Source organism: Idiotropiscis lumnitzeri, chromosome 14, assembly GCF_059441095.1.
Source record: "Idiotropiscis lumnitzeri isolate Australia: NSW breed Sydney's pygmy pipehorse chromosome 14, RoL_Ilum_1.0, whole genome shotgun sequence".
Lineage (NCBI taxonomy): Eukaryota > Metazoa > Chordata > Actinopteri > Syngnathiformes > Syngnathidae > Idiotropiscis > Idiotropiscis lumnitzeri.
Window position 1 is genome coordinate 17456340 of NC_142404.1, and position 22042 is coordinate 17478381.

At 39.8% G+C, this 22042-nt stretch overlaps 3 protein-coding genes across 5 annotated transcripts; all 3 read left to right on the top strand.

Annotated features, from left to right (window-relative positions):
• The first annotated feature begins 5082 nt into the window (after positions 1-5082).
• Positions 5083-7624, top strand: hoxd11a (homeobox D11a). Of its 2 annotated transcripts, XM_088315342.1 has the most exons (4): positions 5083-5513; positions 5556-5672; positions 6978-6982; positions 7389-7624. In XM_088315342.1, exons 1-4 carry the CDS (start codon positions 5083-5085, stop codon positions 7622-7624), a joined length of 789 nt encoding a protein of 262 aa, XP_088171468.1. The 2 variants fall into 2 exon arrangements, with proteins under 2 accessions (XP_088171468.1, XP_088171467.1); XM_088315341.1 differs by lacking the exon at positions 6978-6982 and having other exon boundaries at positions 5083-5674.
• A 2537-nt stretch (positions 7625-10161) lies between these two features.
• Positions 10162-13655, top strand: hoxd10a (homeobox D10a). Of its 2 annotated transcripts, XM_088315334.1 has the most exons (3): positions 10162-10622; positions 10689-10828; positions 13381-13655. In XM_088315334.1, the coding sequence occupies exons 1-3, from the start codon at positions 10162-10164 to the stop codon at positions 13653-13655; spliced, it is 876 nt and encodes a 291-aa protein (XP_088171460.1). The 2 variants fall into 2 exon arrangements, with proteins under 2 accessions (XP_088171460.1, XP_088171459.1); XM_088315333.1 differs by having other exon boundaries at positions 10162-10828.
• Positions 13656-16191: 2536 nt separating this feature from the next.
• hoxd9a (homeobox D9a) lies at positions 16192-17353 on the top strand. The gene is made up of 2 exons (XM_088314885.1): positions 16192-16785; positions 17109-17353. Exons 1-2 carry the CDS (start codon positions 16269-16271, stop codon positions 17351-17353), a joined length of 762 nt encoding a protein of 253 aa, XP_088171011.1. The 5' UTR covers positions 16192-16268.
• Positions 17354-22042: the final 4689 nt, after the last annotated feature.

Here is a 22042-nt window from a genome sequence, read left to right on the forward strand (position 1 = left end):
TGGACTTAAAACAACAACAACAACAACAACAAAAAAAAAGGAAAATGGGAAGAAAAAAAAAGAAAGAAAGCAAGACGACCCTCCGGTTTCGTGGACCACCACTGCAGCGCCACGTCACGTCACGACTGGCTGGCGTACGTGGGCTTTTATTTATAAACGTGTGTGAAATGCGGGCAATCCCCGTCACGGCAGACATTTCACACTTGATGGTGGTCGCTTTGGAGGCGGCCCAAGCTCCACAGTGACTATTTCAACTATGTTGTGCGCTTTTTTTCTTTTTTGCTTTTTTGCCTCTCCGTCTTGTGTGACGAGAAGCTCAAGTTTACGTCGACCCCCATTTTGATTCTACGTATATTATACATATGCATGCTTGTCTTATTATTTGATTTGATACATTTTATTGTAAATAATTGCGTCTTTTTTCTCTCCCCCAAACACGCCTCGTGGATGTAAACAATCGGTCACGGCTGAAATGTGAATTATTTGGAAGTCTGAAGAACGTTAGCCTAATAGCTTATCTGCCTGAGTCATTTTTGAAGAACCTTTAAAAAAAAAAAAACAATTCGAACAATGAAGCAGAGTCCGGTTGCCTTGACGGGTTATAACCCATTAAAAAATATATCGAGCAAAATATTGTCTTAGCAATGTCGGTATCATAATAGCTTAGCTGCTTACGTCATATTTGAAGGTTTCCGGAAAACGAGCGAGAAGAAAAGAAACATTTTTAGCAAGCACACTGGTATATTTTTTTAATGTGCCAATAAGTTAAAATGACTGTCAGTTAAGTTACAAACAAAACAAAAAAAATTTTTTTTCGTCCCTCGCGTTTTTGGAAACTTCATTAATGCTATTGGGCAAACATATATTATGGCAGTCAGTTAAAAATTTGTTTCGCAATTATGCTATTAAGGTAACAAAAAAATGTTTACTAATGTTTTTCCTCATTTTATGAAAACATCCAAATATGACTTATAGGCTGTTAGGCTATGATATTGTGGTAGCGAGTAAAAGTTGACTGTGGAAATTGTGTTATTATGATAAAGATACATAATCGGTCGCGTTTTAAGTGTGTAAATAAACAACGATTTCTGATGGAAATACATTCTTAGTACTTGTCCATGACATGTAGAATTAAATCTAATTATTATATTTACGCAATAGCAATTTTTGAGAAATACCACTTTTTTTTTTTTTTGCGCCAACCTGTTCACACATCCTGATCCAATTGATGTACGTTGAACAAAAAACAACAACTGTATGGAGCAGGATGACGACATGATGTTCATAATAAATACTAGTAGCCATCAAATATTCACTTTTGAGTGTTTTGAAATGTTTCCTCCTTTTTTCTTCCTTCTTTGTATTTACCGGAGGCGGCAAATTTAAACGGCACCTTACTTTTAAGTGTTGCTAAACTAAAGTATTGCTTTTACACAAGCCTCAAGCCGCAAAATGAGGGGTTGCTGAACAACTCGTGTCACTTTCAAGAAAAAAACGCTGCAAAATCAAATCTTTTGTTTTTTCAAGCAATACTAACACCCCCACCACACACACACACACACACGCACAAGCACACACCCACGCCCACGCACACCCACATTGTAGTTGCAGCTGCACGGTTGCAAAGTCACTTGAAGGTGACTGTAGCTGCATTTAGGTAAGTAAATCAATTTTATTTATAAAGTGAGCACTCACAAAATGCTTCACATCGTTAAAATCCGTGATACAGAATTACAGCATTTTTTTACTGAGCAGATGAAAGCAGAAAATCACAAATCAATGAAATCAGAATAAATGAAATAGTCTGACTGGATTGGGTTTGAATTGCAGCCTCGGATATGACATGAAAAATATTAATTTGAGTTGAATTTCTCCGTAAATTCGCAATACAAACATGCAACTTCTCACATTAAAGCTGATGTTGCAATTTGATTTTCTTTTTTTCCATTTTCATTCCCTCATTGAATGCCACGCTTAAAACTCTGTTGAGCACGCTACGATTTTATTTGTAATTCAAAAGATCTCATTCTTTAAAATGCGCGGCATTATCTTGTCTTCTCTGCATGTGTTGCCCTCAGGATGCTAACGAAGACGTTAGGCATCTTTTTTTTTTTGGAAGGGGGGGCACTTTTTTTTCTTTTTTTTTTTACTGCTGCGGCAAAGCTTCCTCCGTGCGACGTTTCCTCCCCCATTTTGTGACTTTATTGCTTTATTGCGGCAAAACGCGGCCAGACAGCGTCATTTAGCTCAGAGCCCTAAAGACAGTGGGGGTGCCAAAACAAAGTTAAGGTCAAGTTAGTGGACTGAGCATTGCAGCTTCCCACGCATTCTCATTTTTGCCGTGTCTAAAAATTTTATTTTATTTTATTTTTATCTGATTTTATTTTATTTTGGGGGAGGATGTGAGGGTGGGGTTGGTCAAATGAACGACATTGCCGTGAAAATTGTAAACCACATCGCTCTTTTCCCTTGGTCAATAAATGCTGTGGTTCTTAAACAATACAACCTCTTTTTATTGTTTGTGTAACCAGACACTGATAAATATCTGACTTCATTTGCTTCACACACAGAGTGAGAGACAACTATTGATCCATACAGATAGTTGCAAGGGTCGACTTTTCTCAAAGAAATATTTAAGAAATGTTACCAAGTCATAACTGTGCTTAAAATAAGAACAAATAAGCTTTTATTTATTTGTTTGAATAAGAAACACTGTAACACTCATTGCATATTAAGTCCAACTTCATTGCCGAGGTTTATTACAAATAACAAAAAACTAAATTTAGGAGTCAGCCAGTGTAGCAGACAATGACAAAAACACAGTTTGCAGTAAAAAGTCAAATAAAAATGACGCTAGATCGAAACAATTACTGGATTCTCGACTGCGTTTATTCTATATTATTATTAAAGATTATTTAGTATATTATTTTCTCAAAAGGGTCATGTCGAGTAAGAAATGCATGACTAAGATTCTTGTATCGCACTTTACTAGCATCTATCACTTTTTTTCCTAAAAAAAACATAATATTTTACAGCAAATGTAGTGCACGTGGGTGGCAAAAGGGAGCAAAAATATACAAGAATCATGAAGTTGTAAAAATATTTTGTCCATATGTGGTAATTATCTATTTCTAAAAAAAAACACACGTAAAAAAATAAAGCTTTCTATTCTGCCATAAATTTTTGGGAGTATTTTTTCCTCAACATTTCCTAGAACCTATGCCCGAGTTATCCTTTGTATTTGCCCGCCAGTCTGTCTGAAATAAGAAAAGAAGGTTTAAGAGACTAAAATAAATAACTGATATATCGAATAAATATAGAACATTTCTTGGCAAACATTATATGGCTTTACTGAGCTTTTTAGCCTTTCCAATTCTAATTTAACCCTACGACTTAAAAGTACGTCATGTAGTTATTGTGTGTGTGTGTGTGTGTGTGTGCGTGTAGTCGTCACACAGTGCGCGTGGTGCAGTGAAGGGTCCCGTCAATAACAATAAAGGCTTTCAGACACAAGACTATCCAACACAAGTTTCTCCGACTGCTGCTGCCCTCATTTAGCTTTTAAATTCTTCGCTTTTTTTCGCCTTACAACGTCATGCTGTGCATAATGATAGTCGCCTTGATCACATACAGACCAACCTTGGCAATTTTGACGCGACAACCACACACTACTCATCGTTTTTGTAAAACGTGTTTTTTATTTTTATTTTTTTAAATACATGCATGCGAGGCAGCGGTCGCCATGGGAACACATGATCACACTCCCAAATACAGAAAAGCTGTGGTAGAGATGTGTATTTATTGTTTTATTTAGGCACTTATTTAATGTTTAATGACGTGCGTGCTGCAGACAGTCGAGTGCGTGTGTGTGCGTGTGTGCGTGTGTGTCCCAGTTGAAGGTGAAACAATTTTAAGCGTAAACCCAATCCAAAAACCCATGCAACACATTTATGTATAATGAATCAAATATATTATTAATTACAATTCAGATCAGTGCACTGCTTGTTTGTTTAAAAAAATACAAGAGAACTTTGAAAAGATAATCTCGTGTTAAATCGCAATCGCAATATTGCAATAAAATTTTTCAAAATTATTTAATTTGCATATATATATATATATATATATATATATATATATTTTTTTTTTTTTTACATGACTGTGCAACCAATTCAATAACAGACATGTTGTTGCTCTGTGATTTGTAAGCGTCTCTCCACTATCTTCATCCTCATTTGAACAATCATCAAGCCTCCTAATTGCATTTTAAGTGCATATTCCTCGAGTTAATTTCTTGTATGATTGCTTATCACTTCCCTCTCGAGGGGCGGGAATGGAAAGTAAGGGGTAGAGAAGGGTGAGGAGGTGGGGTGCGTGTTGTATTTATGCAAGCGTCTGTTTTATTGCGCGCGAGACAATAAAGAATGTCGAATTAGAAGCCATCATGCGTTTGTTTAAGTGCGCCAAGCATCATATCGCCTCGGCGCAATGAGGCTTCAAGTGCATCATGACATGTGGCGTCTTTGTGCTGCTCGCTGTTCTAACATGGACGTGCATGTGGCCTTGGCGTTTTTCCTGCCGCCTCGTACGCCCTTCATTAATAAGGCTGGAGGTCAACGTCAATGCTTCCACATCTGTGGACCTGCGTGGAGGGGAGGGGGGGGCGAAGTGGGGGTGAGGGGCGATTGCGAGGATGGAAACTTGTCAACTTGTTGTCAATGAGTGAGACTGAATGAAAATATTGCAGTTCCTCTTCTTCGTCTTCTTCTTGTTCATGATGGCGCAAGAGAGGAGTTCCCCCCCAGCATTCAGGGAGCCAATGGAGGCTCTCTCACGGCCTCACATGAGATTCTCAGGACTGCTGCTTTTTTTTTTTTTTTTTTTAATGACCGATATTGATGTATGGTAATTTCTTGGCCGGGGGATCACATGACACAATTACCTCAAGAATCGATCAAGATGTATAGCGAGCCCGCTCGCGGCTCTTTGCGCGCGTCGGTGCTGGCGAGCCAGATGGGCCAAGTTTAACCGATACGAGCCGCGGAGAAACCTCCTCCTCCGCCTTCCCCTCCCGACGCCGCAGACATGACGGACTACGACGAGCGCGCGTCCAACATGTATCTGCCGAGCTGCACTTATTACGTCTCCACGCCCGATTTCACGTCCGTCTCCTCCTTTTTGCCGCAAAGCACCTCGTGCCAGGTGAATTTCCCCTACTCGGCCAACATCGGACAACCTGTTCGCGAGGTCTCCTTCAGGGATTACGGACTGGAGCACCCCAGCAAATGGCACTACCGGGGCAACTACGCGTCCTACTACTCCTCGGAGGAGATCATGCACCGGGATTTGCTCCAGTCGTCCTTCAAGAGCGAGCCCCTGTACGGCGGCGGCCACCACGCGGGCGCCGGCTCGCCCTGCAACCTCTTCCCCGGCGTGGGACGCAACGGGGTCCTGCCGCAAGGCTTCGACCAGTTTTTCGACGGCTCCAACCCGGACAAGAACGCCGCCGAGCCTCCGCCTCCGTCGCAGTCGCAGTCGCAGTCGCAGTCGCAGCCGAGGCAGAAAAGCGGCGAGGACGCGCCCGGGGACGCCAAAGTCGACGAGCGCGGCGGGGACACGACGGCCAGCGTGGACGACGACTCGTCGTCCAACTGTGGCGACAAGGGCAGCCAGCAGTGTGGGTTGTATAGTTCCCCTTTATGAGGGGAGAGTCCAGCGTGGACAATGGCGTGTCCTTCGCCGTGGCCGCGCGCGCTCGTGTGCGGCTTTATAAGCATGCAAAAGCGTTTTATATCCCAATAAGATGTTCTTTACGGCTGTAAAGGTATTTACAATGGGAAACTGTTAAGCCAAACGCGCACGCTGTACTCCTTTGGCAAGCCTGCTGTACCAGCAACCACACAATGGAGCTTTATTTACACCAAGTTTCTCTCTGGCAACCGCGTCACAAATAAACGAGCAACACCGTCTTAAAGTTTATCTCTAATTTTCTATTTTATGATTCCGATAACAATCCCTCAAGGGAAAAAAAAGAAGAATTATTTTGTTACACAACACGTGCTCGAATGTCTAAATAGCGTTTTTTTTTTCAAAAGCTCCATTCATCTTTGTACTATCCGAAAACAATCTGCTTAAATGTACTCCTTAAATATCACATTTGTGACAAAGGAGATAAATGAGATGCACATTTCAGTTATCACTCAAATATGTGCAAAATAAGCGGAAAAATAAATGTTTTTATAATTGAGTTGGGGAAAATAGCTTGATGAAGGTGCAAATTTCTTCCAAGATAGTACCATGCGCTTATAGAAGGAAAAAAAAAACTCAACTAAAGTTCTAATTAATTAACAAACTCAGGATGATTGAAAACATCGTTTTAAATATAATTAATCTTTAATTGTATTACATTTAACCATTAGTCTCCCAGTTTAATTTAAATCACATGTTTAGCCTGATCACGACCAAACACTTTTTGTATTTTAGCGTCATTTCCTGTGCATGAGCGAAATGGTCAAATAAGGAGAAAAAAAGAGCCTCATTTTAGTGGCCCATTTGGTCATGTTTAAAGTGCACATCCGTAAACAAGACGCGCCATATGAGTTTCGCTTGAGACAACATAAGTGGATTGAAGTTGAATTTGAAGAGATAAATTCATTACTGGCATGGGGAGTAGTTTTATTGAGTCATGCTTGCTAACATGCGTCTTGTGCGACAAAACAAGGACGACTAATAACTTTATTTGAGTAGTGCACCCTTTGGCTTGTGGACAACAACAAAAGTCAAGCAAGCTTGAAATTATGTTAAACACGTCTTTTTAGAGCATTATATATATATATATATATATATATATATATATATATATATATATATATATATGGGGACCCCATTACATATTTTAAGTACACATTTTGTCAGTATGTTTGGATATTTGGACTATGTTAGGAATCTGTGAAAACGGCTTCACACGACTAAAATTAGAGGCAAAGTAAATGAATTACTGGTGGTAATCTTGTATTATTGAGATGGGCGAACCAACGGGAAGCAGCCTCACTTAATCGCATCTGGCGGCCATGTTAAATATGTATGCTTCTCTGCAAAATCAGTATGTTGGATTTTCAAGATGGAAAACTTTGAGCGCATATTGAATTAATGGGTGTTTTTTTTTTTGGGGTGCAAAACATGTCACATGCGAAAATAAGGTGCGCATAAGATTTTTGTGTTGCAAAATATTGGAAACGGAACTACAATGCACATTTGTGTGTCAATTTTGGCGGACCACAAAAAAAAAAAAACACTGATGCTATACGCAAACATTTTGGAAAATGAAAAATCTTTATTTGATCTCGCTGTGTCTTTCAAACTGTCCTTGCATCTTGTCCGTTTGCGTCCAGCCTCGTCCAGCAAGTCACGGAAGAAAAGGTGTCCCTACTCCAAGTACCAGATCCGAGAACTTGAACGAGAGTTCTTCTTCAACGTCTACATCAACAAGGAGAAACGCCTGCAACTCTCCAGGATGCTCAACCTCTCCGATCGCCAGGTCAAGATTTGGTTCCAAAACAGACGGATGAAGGAGAAGAAGCTCAACCGCGATCGTCTACAGTATTTCACTGGAAACCCCCTCTTCTGATACACACAACACACACAGTAGACATACACTAATATATATATATATATATATATATATAGTACGCCAAAGACTTGCTTCCTCCTGCATATGTCAGCCGCCATGTATTCGAAACGGCAGTGTGACGTCACGTGTCTACGTCATTTATTTATTCAATTCTCCTCAGCTGATCAGGAACCAACTATTTTAACCGACATTATTTATTCGTGTGTGTGTGCATTTAAAAGATGCATGTCATGTGGTGTCAATGTGTCAAGCAAAAATGTAAAACTAAATAACAAGCAGCTGACAGGGAAAGTTTTTTTTTTGTTTTTTTGGAAGCCTGTGGAGAAATGTGGCTCCTCACGCCTTTATTTCCCCTCCTTTCACACACTGGATTGTTTACTAAACCTTGAACCGTCTAGACACAATCATAAAAACAGCTGTAAACGGCTAAATAAGGGGCTATTGGACTTTGGAGCTGCCCCTCCACCAGCTCTCCCACCCCCCAGCGTGCAATTTCCCCTCAAGCAGACCTTCTTTCCCTGCCTCAAAGTACAGTTGCAAATGTCCAAGGAGCTGAAAACATCTTTTTTTTTGGGGGGGGGAACTAATGATGGACATTCAACATGCCTGGATATGGACTTGAGTTTTCTCAATGGACGTGAGTGTGATTGTCTCATTCTGCTTAATCCTCGTGATCAAATGTGTTGATGCATTTTTAATTCGAATCGACCTGTGGGTGGGGTTCGGAGGTGGTGGTGGGAGGTGGGGGTGCATTAAATAACAAGTTTGACGAAGCGTTTAATTGCGTTGCGGTCAAACTCCAGCAGTGGAATGACTTTAGCGACTGTTGCACGTCGTTTTGTAAAACGTCCACAAGAGGGCAGCCTTGTAGTTTTGGAGCGTGGGACGAAGCAATCGAACTAACAAACTAGTTTAATGAGTTCTACACATGTTGGCTTTGGGGGTTATTTTTCAGCTGTGTTCCATGTATGTTTAAATATATAGAGAGAAAACACACTATTTAATTTAATTTGAATACAATCAATCGTTGTTTTGAACATCAGTGGCGAGTGCGTAGCACGTCACAAAAACACAGAGTCATCCATAAATATTGTAATATATTTCTTAATGTATGTACAATCTTTTTTTTTTATTTTTACTTGAACGCACAATTTTTCCTGATGCTGGGATTCCTTATTGAGATCCTCGCATTTAAAGTTTCACTTCAAGTGTAACATACAGAAAAAAATCTCTGTGTTTTGCTTTAAGACATATTTAAAAAGTGTGCAATTATACTCACACGAATTCTTTTTTTTCAATGGTTTGTCGTTGAGACATACTATGTACAAAATGTGTGTGCGCGTGTATGGTGACGCATGTAACAGGAAAATAAAAACTATACATTATATGACATTTCGGTATTCCGCATCATTGACGACAAAGGCCTCGAATTTAAAAATTGAATTAAATTTTGACAAAGTGCAGAAAGAAAGGGTTCAGCGTTATCAGACGAACAAAAACTCGTGTATGAATTTAACCTACTTCTAAAACGTTGCAGGACAAAAAAAACAACAAAAAACAACGTAATTAGGTTGCTTATTCTTTTTCTTTGAGAACTTACAATTAGAAAAAAAATGTTTTCTTTTTTTTGTCTCACTGAACTTTGCTTCATTTGCCATTTTTTTACACAATCTCCACGTGAGTAGACAACAACAATAGAATAAAATAAACCTGCAAGTAAATGATGATTTTGGGGCAAAAGAAACTTATTCATCCTTCAAAAAGTGTTTCCTTCTCTGTCATTTGCGCTATAATTATGCCTCATCAACATCAACAAGAAATGTAGTAAAATCCTTTCCATGTAACATATTTTAAATGAAGTAAATTGATTAAAAAAAAAACACATGGAAAATCCTGTCAAGTATTTAAATGTAATGAAATCCGTGCACGTGGTTGACCACAAAACACGATGCAAACATTAAATACATTGTTTATTATTGTGGGCTTTGGAGGGGAATGAATGCTTTGAAAACGTGTGTGTGTGTATGTGTGTGTGTGTGTGTGTTTGGGTTACAGTTTAAGAGGAAACCATTTTAAAATCAATAAAACATGTACGTTCAAAACACATATATTACCAGCGTATGTTAAATAATACATGAGAAGAGGATCATTCCAAAATTGCCATTCTACTCAGTAAGATAATTTTTTTTTAACTAAATAGAAAATTTTCCACTATTTGTAAGCGTGTGAAGGACATTTGGGAGTTCAGTGACACGCTCTCTGTTTTTCCCCCTGAAATGACAATGTTATACATGCAGACTCGGCTGCCAGTCCCCAAGCAACACCCCCCCCCTCCCTTCACCCCCCCCCTCCAGCAGTGTTTAGTATGAACCAATTTCAAGTGCTGGTTCTAGGTGTCGCTGCAGACTGCGCCTTCGGGCTGCGCTGCAGTGCGTGTCAAGGCCACTTTCAAAGCTCATTGGTGGGCTCGTCATGTGGTCGGCGCGCACGCTGACTCTCAACACAGATATGTCAGCTTCCAGAGGACCGCCAAAATGTCCTTCCCCACCAACTCCGCTGCGGCAAACCCCTTCTTAATGGACGCTTTCGCCTACGCGCCGTCCGCGTCTGACTACGCCATGCAAACCTGTGGACTGGTGCCATCTTTGGCCAAACGGGGCGAACTGGGCCACCGCGGCGCGGCCATGAGCGTCCCCTCGTACTTCGCCCACCAATGGGGCGAACCGGGCAGGGCGTGCAGACTTGCAGAGGCGCCCGTCAGTCCCAACTGTACGTACGCACAGAGCATCAAGGAGGAAGGCAACTGCTGCATGTTCACCGAGAAACGCCCGCAAACAGTCAGCCAGCAGGCAGACGGCCACCTCCACGCGTACTCGCCCATGGCAGCCGAACCGAACCGAGCCGACGCCCCAGAGGTTCCAGTTCCGGGCTATTTCAGACTCAGCCAAACGTACGGCAGCGGGAGGCAGTATTGCCGCCAGCAGCCGAGTCCGACGTTGGTGCAGCTGGACCGGATGGGACCGCAACCGCAGCCCGCAACAAAGGACAGCTTGCCGCGCAGCCCGGTGGCCGCGGGGAGTCCCACGGAGCGCTGCACATCCAGTGTGGAGGAAGAAGAAGAAGAAGAAGTGGATGAAGAGGAGGAGGAGGAAGAGAAGACACAGTCGAGCCCCGAGCTGCTGGTGCCGCGGGATGGCAAAGGTGGGTTTGGCCTCCAGCGTCGTAAAAGCGAGAATAAAACACAAACAAGGCTCCGCAGTCGTAATGTTTAATGAGAGGCTTTGGAGCGCGCGCGCTTTATTCTCTTCATGCGTGCGTGCGCGTATACGCGATACTAAGCAATCATTTTGCACCGCCGATTGAACTTTTTTATTTGTTAAATGTTTAACTTTAGGCCGCAAGGAGTTAACTTTTGTCCTAAATTTAAAAGCACAAAACAACAATCATAGCATGGACGGGGTGGTTTTGTTAAAAAAGAATATTAAATGTACATGTTTGCGTTTGAACACATTTTATTTGCAAAGGGGGTTAGATGTGGTGAAGAAAAAACACATTTTTAAAATCATCCATGTATGGTGAAGAGTAAGATGAGAATTATTAGCCCCAAAGGAACTATTAATCCGTTCCCTAAAAATGCGGCCAAATGTTTTGCAATATTCATAAAATGTTACACTGCAGAAGCATGTTCAAGTCCCCATTTGATACATTGGGAAGGAAAATAAACATTCGATCTGAAAAAAAAGCGGTGAAGACTCAGATGATGTGTGCAAAACGAATAACTTTATGATTTTGTCTTTTCACAAATCGGATCAGTGAAGTAGGAATTAAACCACTCCGGATTATTCTGAATTAAATTTAAGTGAAACCGATAGTACCACATGGGCACAAAGGGGATTTTGGGGGAAGAAGTGAAACTTTACTTTAATCTAAAATGAAAAAATAAAAAAGGCAGTTAAATGGCTAACACAGTCCTTTGCATTAATAGGTAAAAAAAAAAAACATTTGCCGATATCTTTGCAAAATTACGGTGACGTCACTGACGAGCATAAACGTTTTATTTGATGTCGTATAAGGTTGCACATCTTTTTGACCGCAACATAAGATTTGAAAACGCAAAACCTGTCCGAGTCACGAGGGTGCCGTACTCTCAAACTTTTTTTTTCTTTTAAGATCTCCACATTGACTTTCTTTTTGGGACATATTCTTGCATACTCATTTGACGTTGTACATTCTCACTTATTTTTTTAAAATCCTTCACACTTGACTTTTACTGCCTGTTAGCCTTGGGAAAGGTACAACATCCCCCAAATTAGCCACAATTAGTTGAGATTGCAAACTTAACACCCTTCAAAGTACCATTTTTTCAATTCACCCTTGATGCTCACCACTTTTTGGCCTTATGTGGGAAAAAAACCTTTTCTAACTTTTCTTTTTTACGTTACCCTTGATGCTCATAGGTTTTTTTAAACTCTTGCCACTATGTGGACAAAAGGCTAGCACTTTTTCCACTCTTGACACTTGACTTTTACCACTTTTTGGCCTTGGAGAACATACAAAGAATCTCTAAAATAGCTCTACATTTTTTCCCCTCTGCATTATTAATCTTGACTCTCCTCCCTTTTTTTGCCCTACAAAGAAATAAAATAAATTACAAAAAAATATATATTGCATTGCAATGGACTTGTTGACTAGATATATCGTCCTATCTATTTTTGTAAGAGTATATTCAGCGTTGTTATATTTAGAAGTGTACATTGCGTGTCTCTATGGGTGGGAAATGCTCAAAGGTGTAGACTTTTATAGTTTGGGGAACATGTACATTTTTGTCCCTGAAATATGAGATGCGACTGAAAAGTTCACAAAAGATTTCAAATGCAATTCACAAATGACAAGTTTCTTGGCATAATTTAAGTTGAACTTTTCCAGCCTTCTCTCCAATATTTTAATGCGCTCCTGGAAGTATTTTTTTCTCATGCACTGAACAAAGCTAAAACTATAGAATCTCTTTTGAAGACTTGGTGATGTAGCGGGAAACCCATAGTTTGTCATTTGGGTTTGAAATAAATTGTTTGTGACACACTAATCCTGGAACATTTATGACACATTTTGTACGCCCTTAAAACAAAAATGACTCATTTGTTACTTGCATCAATTTGACCCAATTTTGGGTTGCTTTGTGTCCAAAAAAATGTTTGGAGTTGTTTTGTTCCCAGAAAGGTGGGTCAAGCTGTGGGTCAGTCCAATATTTTTATTTATTTATTTATTTTTATTGACCAAACTTTGGCTATTTTGATCCAATTGTTTTAAGAATATGCAATTTCTGGGTAGATTCAACTCCTAAGTATGAATCGTTTTCGCCAGTTGCTGTATCAAAATACTGATGTCGACCCAACATCCCAGGACAAATTATCAACCCAACGTACTGGGTATATAACCCAGTATAAGCTCAGTCACTTTTGGACCCAATACTGGGTAAGCTTTTTTTACCCAAATTGGGTTACTTTTGACATTTTTGGGGGGTTGTTTAAGTCAAATTGTCCCAAGTAGCAAGTCTGCCCAATTATTGACCAAAATTGGGTTCTTTTTGACCCAGGAGTTTTAGAAATATAAATAACCCAGCATTTTCTGGACCCAACACTGGGTTTGCTATTCCACCCTATTTGTGTTACTTTTAACAAAACCGTTTCAAGCAGATATACTTGTAAATGTGCGACATTATGTCTAAATGTCCCTGCATATTGTTGTTTTCCCAGAGCACAAGCCCAACGCTCAAAGCGGCAGCTGGTTGACAGCCAAGAGTGGCCGGAAGAAGCGCTGTCCCTACACCAAACACCAGACGTTGGAGCTGGAGAAGGAGTTCCTGTTCAACATGTACCTAAGCCGAGAGCGCCGCCTGGAGATCAGCAGGAGCGTCAACCTGAGCGACAGACAGGTCAAGATCTGGTTCCAGAACCGAAGGATGAAGCTCAAGAAGATGAACCGAGAAGGTCGAGTGCGGGAACTGAACTGCAATCTCACTTTCTCTTGAACGATCACGTGGATTCCCTGTTGTAGTATTGATGCATCATGTTTGCATCACACGGGTGCCTTGAGATATGAGATATGATACACTCAAATCATGTTTTCCTATTGAAACGAATGGAAATGCCATTAATCTGTTCCACCCCCCCCAAAAAAAGATTTATGTTTAAGTTTTTCATAAAGAAAAACGGTTGGCTCTAAACAACCTAATTTGATGAAAAAATGGACTGATAAAAAATTTGACCCTACTTTCTAAGTTTGGCACCAAACAACCCCAAAACATTGAGTCATTTTGGTAAAAATAAATAATTGTTTTGTTCAAAACAACGCAGAAGGTTTGGTCAAACTTGTTTTTTTACACAAGAGTTTTTACGGAATAATAACATAAAATACTTTGTAGAATGATAAAGCATCAAACGTGTCATTCATCGAAAATTAATGCCGGAATCCAATTCAGTGGGCTGCTCACATGGCCGCTTTGGCCACCAGGAGGCAACATTGTACATGACAGACATAAACAAAGAAGAACTGATTTCACTCAGTAAGTCACATATTTCAGAAAAGGATAACGAATATATGCCTCTGAGTATTGTAATATTATTAATCTACATGTGTTGCACCATCCTTGGTTTCGAATATCCAAGGGTTGTAAAACCGTATTAATTGACGCTGTAAGTAACTGTAAGCATCTCTGTGGTATTTTTGACTTGTTAGCATTAAGCTAGCAGAGGGGGGTTCATAATATAACTTGGTTTCCTTGTTTTAAATACAGAAGAAATTCTCTTCCTAGTTTTATGTTTGATTTGACATTAAAGTTCAACTTCAGTGGCAAAAACGTCTTGATGTTTTTTAATGGAATGTTCGCTATTTGCCACATCACGTGAGGTGAGTTGAATTGAGTTCACTGCCACCAAACAGCGCTTCTCGTGAATTTGGAGTTTTCACTCACTCAAAGCAAAAAAAAAAACTATCTGGAAAAACTCTTAGGTTTGGTCACTCGTATCTCAAGGCACCACTGTACATATTATCTTTTCTATGTTCACTTTCGGTTTATTGTGCCGGTGGACATTTCTTAGTGTTATTTGTCACACGTTTAGGGTCTTAAATTATTGGACACTCAACGGTCACTTTATTAGGCACACCCGCGCCTGGAGTGTTTCACAACTTGTATTGAGCCATGACACAGTTATATTACATTGTGAAAAAAAAATAATTGCCGGGCAAAAAATGTCACAAAAAGTGGATTCACAGATTAAAGATGTATTTTATGCCGTCTCGCGAAAGATCATTAAATTGTTATGTCATTGTCATAGATATATATACAATAATTTAAATGATTTTTGGGACCAGCTAAGTAAAACTAAATCATTCTGGTTTAATGACACCCAAAACAAGAGCTGTGTCAATAACTCCCACAAGTGTTAATTTAACAACAGAGATGCTTGTAATATTCTGGTGTGGTGTACCTAATAAAGTGGCCAGTGTGATGTAGATTTCTGCAGAAATGCGCCCAATGTCAATGAATTTGTGTGTATTGTCGTCCAACATGTGCTTGCGCGTGAAGCATTAGCTCACCACAAATGAGTTCCCACTGGCCTGTAAATGGGCTCAAAAACTAAGTTCACGTGTGCTGATTATGTGTTGCATGTGTGTGGCATGTACAGTGTCTTTTAATAAAATGATCAACAGTGCTTGTGTTTAGTCTGTTTCAAATGACTGCAGCACAAACAAACAAAACACTCATCTTAGCATTTGATTAATATTTAATTTGAAAAACTATACCAAAAAGAGGACGTAAAAATATCAAATGAGGCCAAAAAATGTCTTTTTTTATTTTATTGCTCACAATTAAAATATGATAAGAGTTTTTATCACAAAGGCTGAAATAATTTTTTTTCTAGAATTACACGTCAATTCATTTTGCAATTTAGTTCGGTCAGAGTCCAAAGTGTATTTATTTATTTTTTTCACATAAGTTCCAAAACTAATTTTAAATTGCAACGTGCAGATGTGCTTCTTCGAGGTTTTTTTTAATAGGTGCCATGTCTAATCACACGCACTCCATAAAACATTTATTGATATACATAAATATAGATATATATTACCGCCAATATTATTGCTCTTACCAATGAATATTTCACTGTCTCTTATTTTAACTCGGTGTGAAATTAGAAAAAAAAAAGAAAATGTTTCCATGTCGATTAGGACGAATGGTGTCTTATTTTTTTAACAACGTGTTATTACATCTATTTTACGAGGATTCTCGAAGTCTATAAAGCTTTTTTACAGAGTTCATGAGTAACCGAACGAGCTCTTAAGAGTTCGCGCGGGTGTGCGCGCGCGCGTCTTATAGTTAGCTGATTGTTCACCCGACATTGAATCTTGTTTATTTTTCCCATTCAAATCAGTGGGAAAAAAATACAATAAGAAAAAAAAAGCAAAGGGGGTGTAAAAGGGTAGGCTTGATTTACTGGCAGTATTAGTAAATATGATCACGTGATCCGTGTAACCAATCCGTGCAGACGCAGGCAAGCTAAAATACTATGATTGTTCATAGAGGGGAGCTTCCTCTTGACCGTGCGAGTCGTTTCATCTCGAGTGCTCGCATCAAAACAAAAAAATGTCTTCCAGCGGCGCCCTCGCCAGCTGCTACACGGACGCGGTTCTGGGAGCAGACGCAGAGGACGTGTACGACTCGCGCTTCATGCAGCCTCCCCCGCACACGATGGCCCCCACCAGGCCGCCAGGCGCCGGCGAGCACCACGCCGAGTTCTCCTCTTGCAACTTCTCCCAAAAATCCGCCGTCTTCCCTCCGTCGTGGCCACCGGTTCACCCTCATGGGCTCTACCACCACCCTTACGCGCACCCATCGGACCCGAGATGCGTCGGCGCGCGACCCTGGGTGGACCCGGTCTCCGATCTCGTCCCCCGCTTTGCGGGATTCCCCCCTGGCCGACGCGCGCCGTGCGCCCCGAAGCTGGAGCTTTCCCCGCCGAAGATCCGCGACGCCAAGCCGGCCCCGGAGCCTCAAGGTCGGCCTTTTGTCGAGGACCTCCCCGATGGTCCGGAGAGGGCGCGGAGTGGAAGTGATCTTTCTAGCCACAGCGAGCCCAAAGAGGAGAAACAAGTTGACCCAAGTAAGTTCGAAGCGCATGCATGCAAATCGCCCCCCAGCGCTGATTTATAACTGTGTGAGCTGACTGCGTAAAACGGGATGTTTTACTGACCCATAAAAGTGTCCCAGAGCCCACTGCTACACTGCGGCCCAGTCCGAACGGAACCCGCCCTGTTTTTTGAGTTATTACACAGGATTCTGCACTTTTTTTGCGCGCCCTGGGGGGGGGGGGGTCAATCCGAAATAGTCCCAAAATAGATGCTCGTAAGGAAACACCTGGATAGGAATGTAAAGTTTTCTTGAGTTTCCGAAGGCAAACATTTTTTATTTTTTTTTTGCACACAGGCAACCCGGCAGCGAACTGGATCCACGCGCGCTCAAGTCGGAAGAAGCGCTGCCCCTACACCAAATATCAGACTCTGGAGCTGGAGAAGGAGTTCTTGTACAACATGTACCTGAGCCGGGACCGGCGCTACGAGGTGGCCCGCATCCTGAGCCTGAGCGAGAGGCAAGTCAAGATCTGGTTTCAGAACCGCAGGATGAAAATGAAGAAGATGAACCGAGAAAGAGGCGGAAAGGAGCAGCTATAGGATTGCATCATTGAGGACGAGTTTGGATTTTTTTCTTTTTTTTTTTTTTAAAAGCACTATTTCTATTATTTGATTTCGAAGCACCCCGAGAGACACAATGTGGATCACATTACAATGACCTCACCTCTTTTCTTTTTTTTTGCAATTGGATTAGGTGACGAAGAGGGAAGTGAGTGTACGTGTGTGTGTGTGTGTGTGTGTGTGCGTGTGTGTGTGTGTGTTTACGTGTCACCTATGTGTTGCTTTAGTTGTATATAAAGATTGTTCACTGTTCATTTGTCTGACCTTTCTGGCGGAATACGCGCATTTACATTGGAGGCTGCGTGCATTCGACATACAAATAGTGTGTGTGTCAATGGGGGGGGTGTGTGTGTGTGTGTGTGTGATGATTTTTGTTATAGTCTATCTGTATATAAATATTTCTTACGACTAATACATCTGATATTTTGGTTAGAATTGCTCGTTTATTTGGAGTTCACGGTCACTCATGCATGTGTGTGAGTGTGGGTGTGTGTGTGTGGGTGTGTGCACGTTGGTTTTCGTTGTTTTATAGTTGAATATAAATATTTTTACTACTCTTATGCCTACACTTTCTTTTGAGAAATATATTTTTGCATATATTTTTTAAAAAAAATATGTAAATATATATAAATAAATATCCAGGGGTGGGGTCATCAACTCCGTTCCTCGAGGGCCACTATCCTGCATGTTGTGTATGTTTCCCTCCTCCAAAAGACGAGAGTCAAATGATCAGGGTCGTTAGAAAAGCTTGCAGGTGAGCTTTATACACACAAATTTGTGTGTATGCGTGCGTGTGTGTGTCTGTGTGTGTATACATACGCATATACACGTGCACATAAATAATAAGCTCATTTGTGTAAACTCTGACGATATCGTGATTGAATATTTATATCACGGGTGCTGCAAACGAGGCCGATTAAAAGGCTCGTGGAGTGGTTCGCATTTAATCCCAAATCAGTTTCATTGGAGACTTTTCAGTGGGGGCGTTTATGATGAGGTGATCTCGTTGTCCATCTTGAGGGCTTAGAATGACTTTAGAGCAGGAAGAAATAAAGCCATAGAGATGGCGAGACGTCTGGCCTAAATGACTTTATTGGTCCTGGTAGTCAGTAATTACAGCGAGCCCCTTTGAAAGCTCCTTTCCCCTCTCCGGGCCCTTCTTTTCTTTTGTGCAGTGTTGCTGACAATCAAAATGTGGACACAGAGGTGTCTGGCCGATGGATTGTTGCACAGGAAATCACCCCCACAACTTAATGGTCACGTTAATTCATCAACTGCTTCCCACTGATGGGAAACTAAACTTCACTAGGACTGCGTCGTGTAGTTTCTTTTTTTGCGGGGGGGGGGGGGGGGCTCGTGCTAGACTGGATGTTGAATCAAGACACAAAATTAACTTTTTGAAAGTGACAGTTGTGCTTATTGTGTTTCCACTATCATTATAAAAAGCGTCGCTGGAGGGCGCTGTGGCTCTTTTGCTATCAACCAAATGCGACGGCAGGAAAAGGAGCGATCAACAATATTGATTAAAAGATGTTAAAACAGCAATAATATTAATTGTAATAACAATCCATATGCGCTATAGATGTCCAGTGAGTCATACAATTTCAAAACTAAAGTTAAAAAGGAGGGATTAGTTACAACTGAATTAATAAATAATAATAGACCAATAAAAAAGTGAGGTCATTAATGGATTCTTTTAAATTAAAATACACAGAGTAAATTACGGAGTAAAATATTCAGTGTCAAATTCTCAGAGTAAATGTTAAGATGAAATTTACGCTAAATATTTTTACTCTGTTGACTCGGACCAAATATAGCGTTTTCTAGAGTACGCTGCACTACCAAATTTACTGTGCACCTTAACAAAAACTAACTTTGGTAGAAGTTAAAAATCACCTTGCATAATATTACTTTTAAAAAGTCTTACAAGTAACCGAATGCAATACTTGATTAAATCTACAAGCATCTTAAAAGAAAATAACTTTGATATAAATTAATTAATTGAGGAAAAATATGCAAGTACCAGAATGTGATATTTGGGTAAATTTACTGGTATCCTCACAGAAAATCAGTTTTCACAAAACTTTGAATGAAGTTAAACCGAACTTGTGGAAAATGGTAAAGTACTTGAATATGATACAAATATTATCTCTCCACAGAAATACCTTGACCAAAGTTCAAGGCACTTTGTAGACTATAACTCGAGTAAAAGTATCTGAATGACATACTTAGGTCATGCATCAGCACATGTTTTAAATCTTAACAACAATTTTGGTCAAAGTTAAAGCCTTGTTAAAGCTTGTTGACGCTTGTTAAAGTCAAAGCTCTAAATTATCTGACATTTGCAGAACGTTCTTTCATTTTCTGATGTGAAATGTACTGCAAGTAGTATTTAAAAAAAGTGAGTGGCTAGAATTTTGATTACATGCATTTTTAAGTTCATTTTTGATTTATTTTTTTTCCAGTGATGCAATTAAAGATATGCACTGGCATCTACTGGCCTCAAAGCGACACAGATAGAGATTTGCGCAGGCCGTGTGATCATATCAAGACTTCTTGATTACATTTCTCCAATTTCAATGCCCTCCTTCTATACCGTAATTAGTCACAACACATTTTTTTCGGATTATATTTTATAGTAACGAGTAACGAAGACAGTGGGAAAGTATTAGAGTAAAATATTACATACTATTCCTGGGTTGTATAGTTGAGTATACGTGAATGTTGCCAGGAACATAAACAATAAAGCAATCAACTGAAAAAATCTACTTATAAATAGTGATGAAGTATTTGTACTCCATTACATATTACAAGAATGGATATAATGCAAATTATCTCCATACAAATAGAAAGTTCAAATCAGTTGCTTTGTGTTCGTGTGTGTGCGTGTGTGTGTGTGTGCGTGTGCACATGAGTGCGTTGAGAGGTCAACAGTTGTTTAGTTGTTGCAATAAAACCGAGGACTACCACGAGGATAAATGTTGGGCTGTTACAGGAAATATAAACTAATGGAGCAGTATAAAGATAATGAATGGTCACGTTACATTATGGCGATAGGAGAGATTAGTCGCTTTAATTAAAATCACTTTGATCAATCACAACGATTAATTCACACACTTTTCCTTTTGTATCACTTTTTGAACGGTGCTAAATTACAGATAAGAAAATGCATAGCTCATCTCTGATTTGGTCTTCTACTGTGCGACTACAAATATGATGACCACGTGACCCCTGCACCCGTGACAGCATTTAATCCGATCAGCCATGCATGCGAGAGTCAAAACAAAATAAAGCCTCAGAGGGACTGTTGGAAAACGCACTAAAACGCTTTACACACAAAAGCTCAAAATATATAGTCTAATAATAAATTGGATCCTATTTTTTCGTTCATATATTTTTTTCCAGCCCTCGGAAGACTATAAAAAAACTGCATCAGCCTCTAAATCGAAAAATGTTCCCCACAAATGTTCACTCTTATGGTTACAATACAAGCAAGTAATTCTAAAATATATATATATTTTAATAATTAATCACACACTTTGTGAATAATTAAAAAAGTGAATATAATGGCTGTTGGGTAGTTACATTATGCAAATAGGAGCCTAATTATCATACGTGAGATTAAAAATAGTTAGTATGATGTTATTACAATGATGTACAATAATTTTATTAAATTGCTATATTATCTTATTTCTATAAAATACATCTATAGGCCTATATTCTTCTTTTACGGGCCAGGAACACTAGTAGACGATCTGTTGGCGCGCCTTTCTGTGACGTCACAAGACAGCACCTCTCACATTAAAAAAAAACCGAATAGACGCGCAAACAATTATATTTTATTTTTTATTAAAGTGAAATGTGTTTAAGAGGTACACGGAGGTGGCAAACACATTTTTTACATTTTATATAAACATATTTTAGCTTGTCACAAGCTAATAATTTTCGCTGACTCATTGTTGGCTTGGGTCTGGTTTTGATAGGATCATAAGACAAGCAGAACTGATTGAAGCTGGTTATATAACCATAAATTTACTTCAAGTAGAACACAAAAAGAACAGCAGAATTCTATGCTTACTGAATAAAAGATCTATTCCTTCTTTGAAATATAATCTTACGAAGGAGGTTCCCGTATTATGTCTTAAATCAGGATATGCCCCTTTGCTACAAGGCCGTCAGACCACGTGATTTCTACGAGCCAATCAGCGCTAATCATAATCGCTACTATATATATATATATATATATATATATATATATATATATATATATATAATAAATAAAAGGGATCTATCTATATCTATTAATAACCTACAACACAGTGGTGAAAAGAAAACCAATTGAGACTATAAATTAGGCGCAGTTTGCCAGACTTTGTTCTTATTGCAATAGTAAGTAATTTTCTTGTCCATCATCTCACCACCGACATGGCTTTTGGATACCACACAACACACACGCACGTACACCCCCACACCCCCCCCCCACACACACATGCACACACAGGCTCACACGCTCGCAATACACTCAAACACACAAACAGTTCTGCACCGTCACATCAAGTTATTTAGCATAGTAGAGAACACACAACAAACGAAATAAACAAGTTGCCTCGACTGAACTTTGACGGATTTCCTTGACATGGATGACGTAAAAAAAAAAAGCATTTTTAT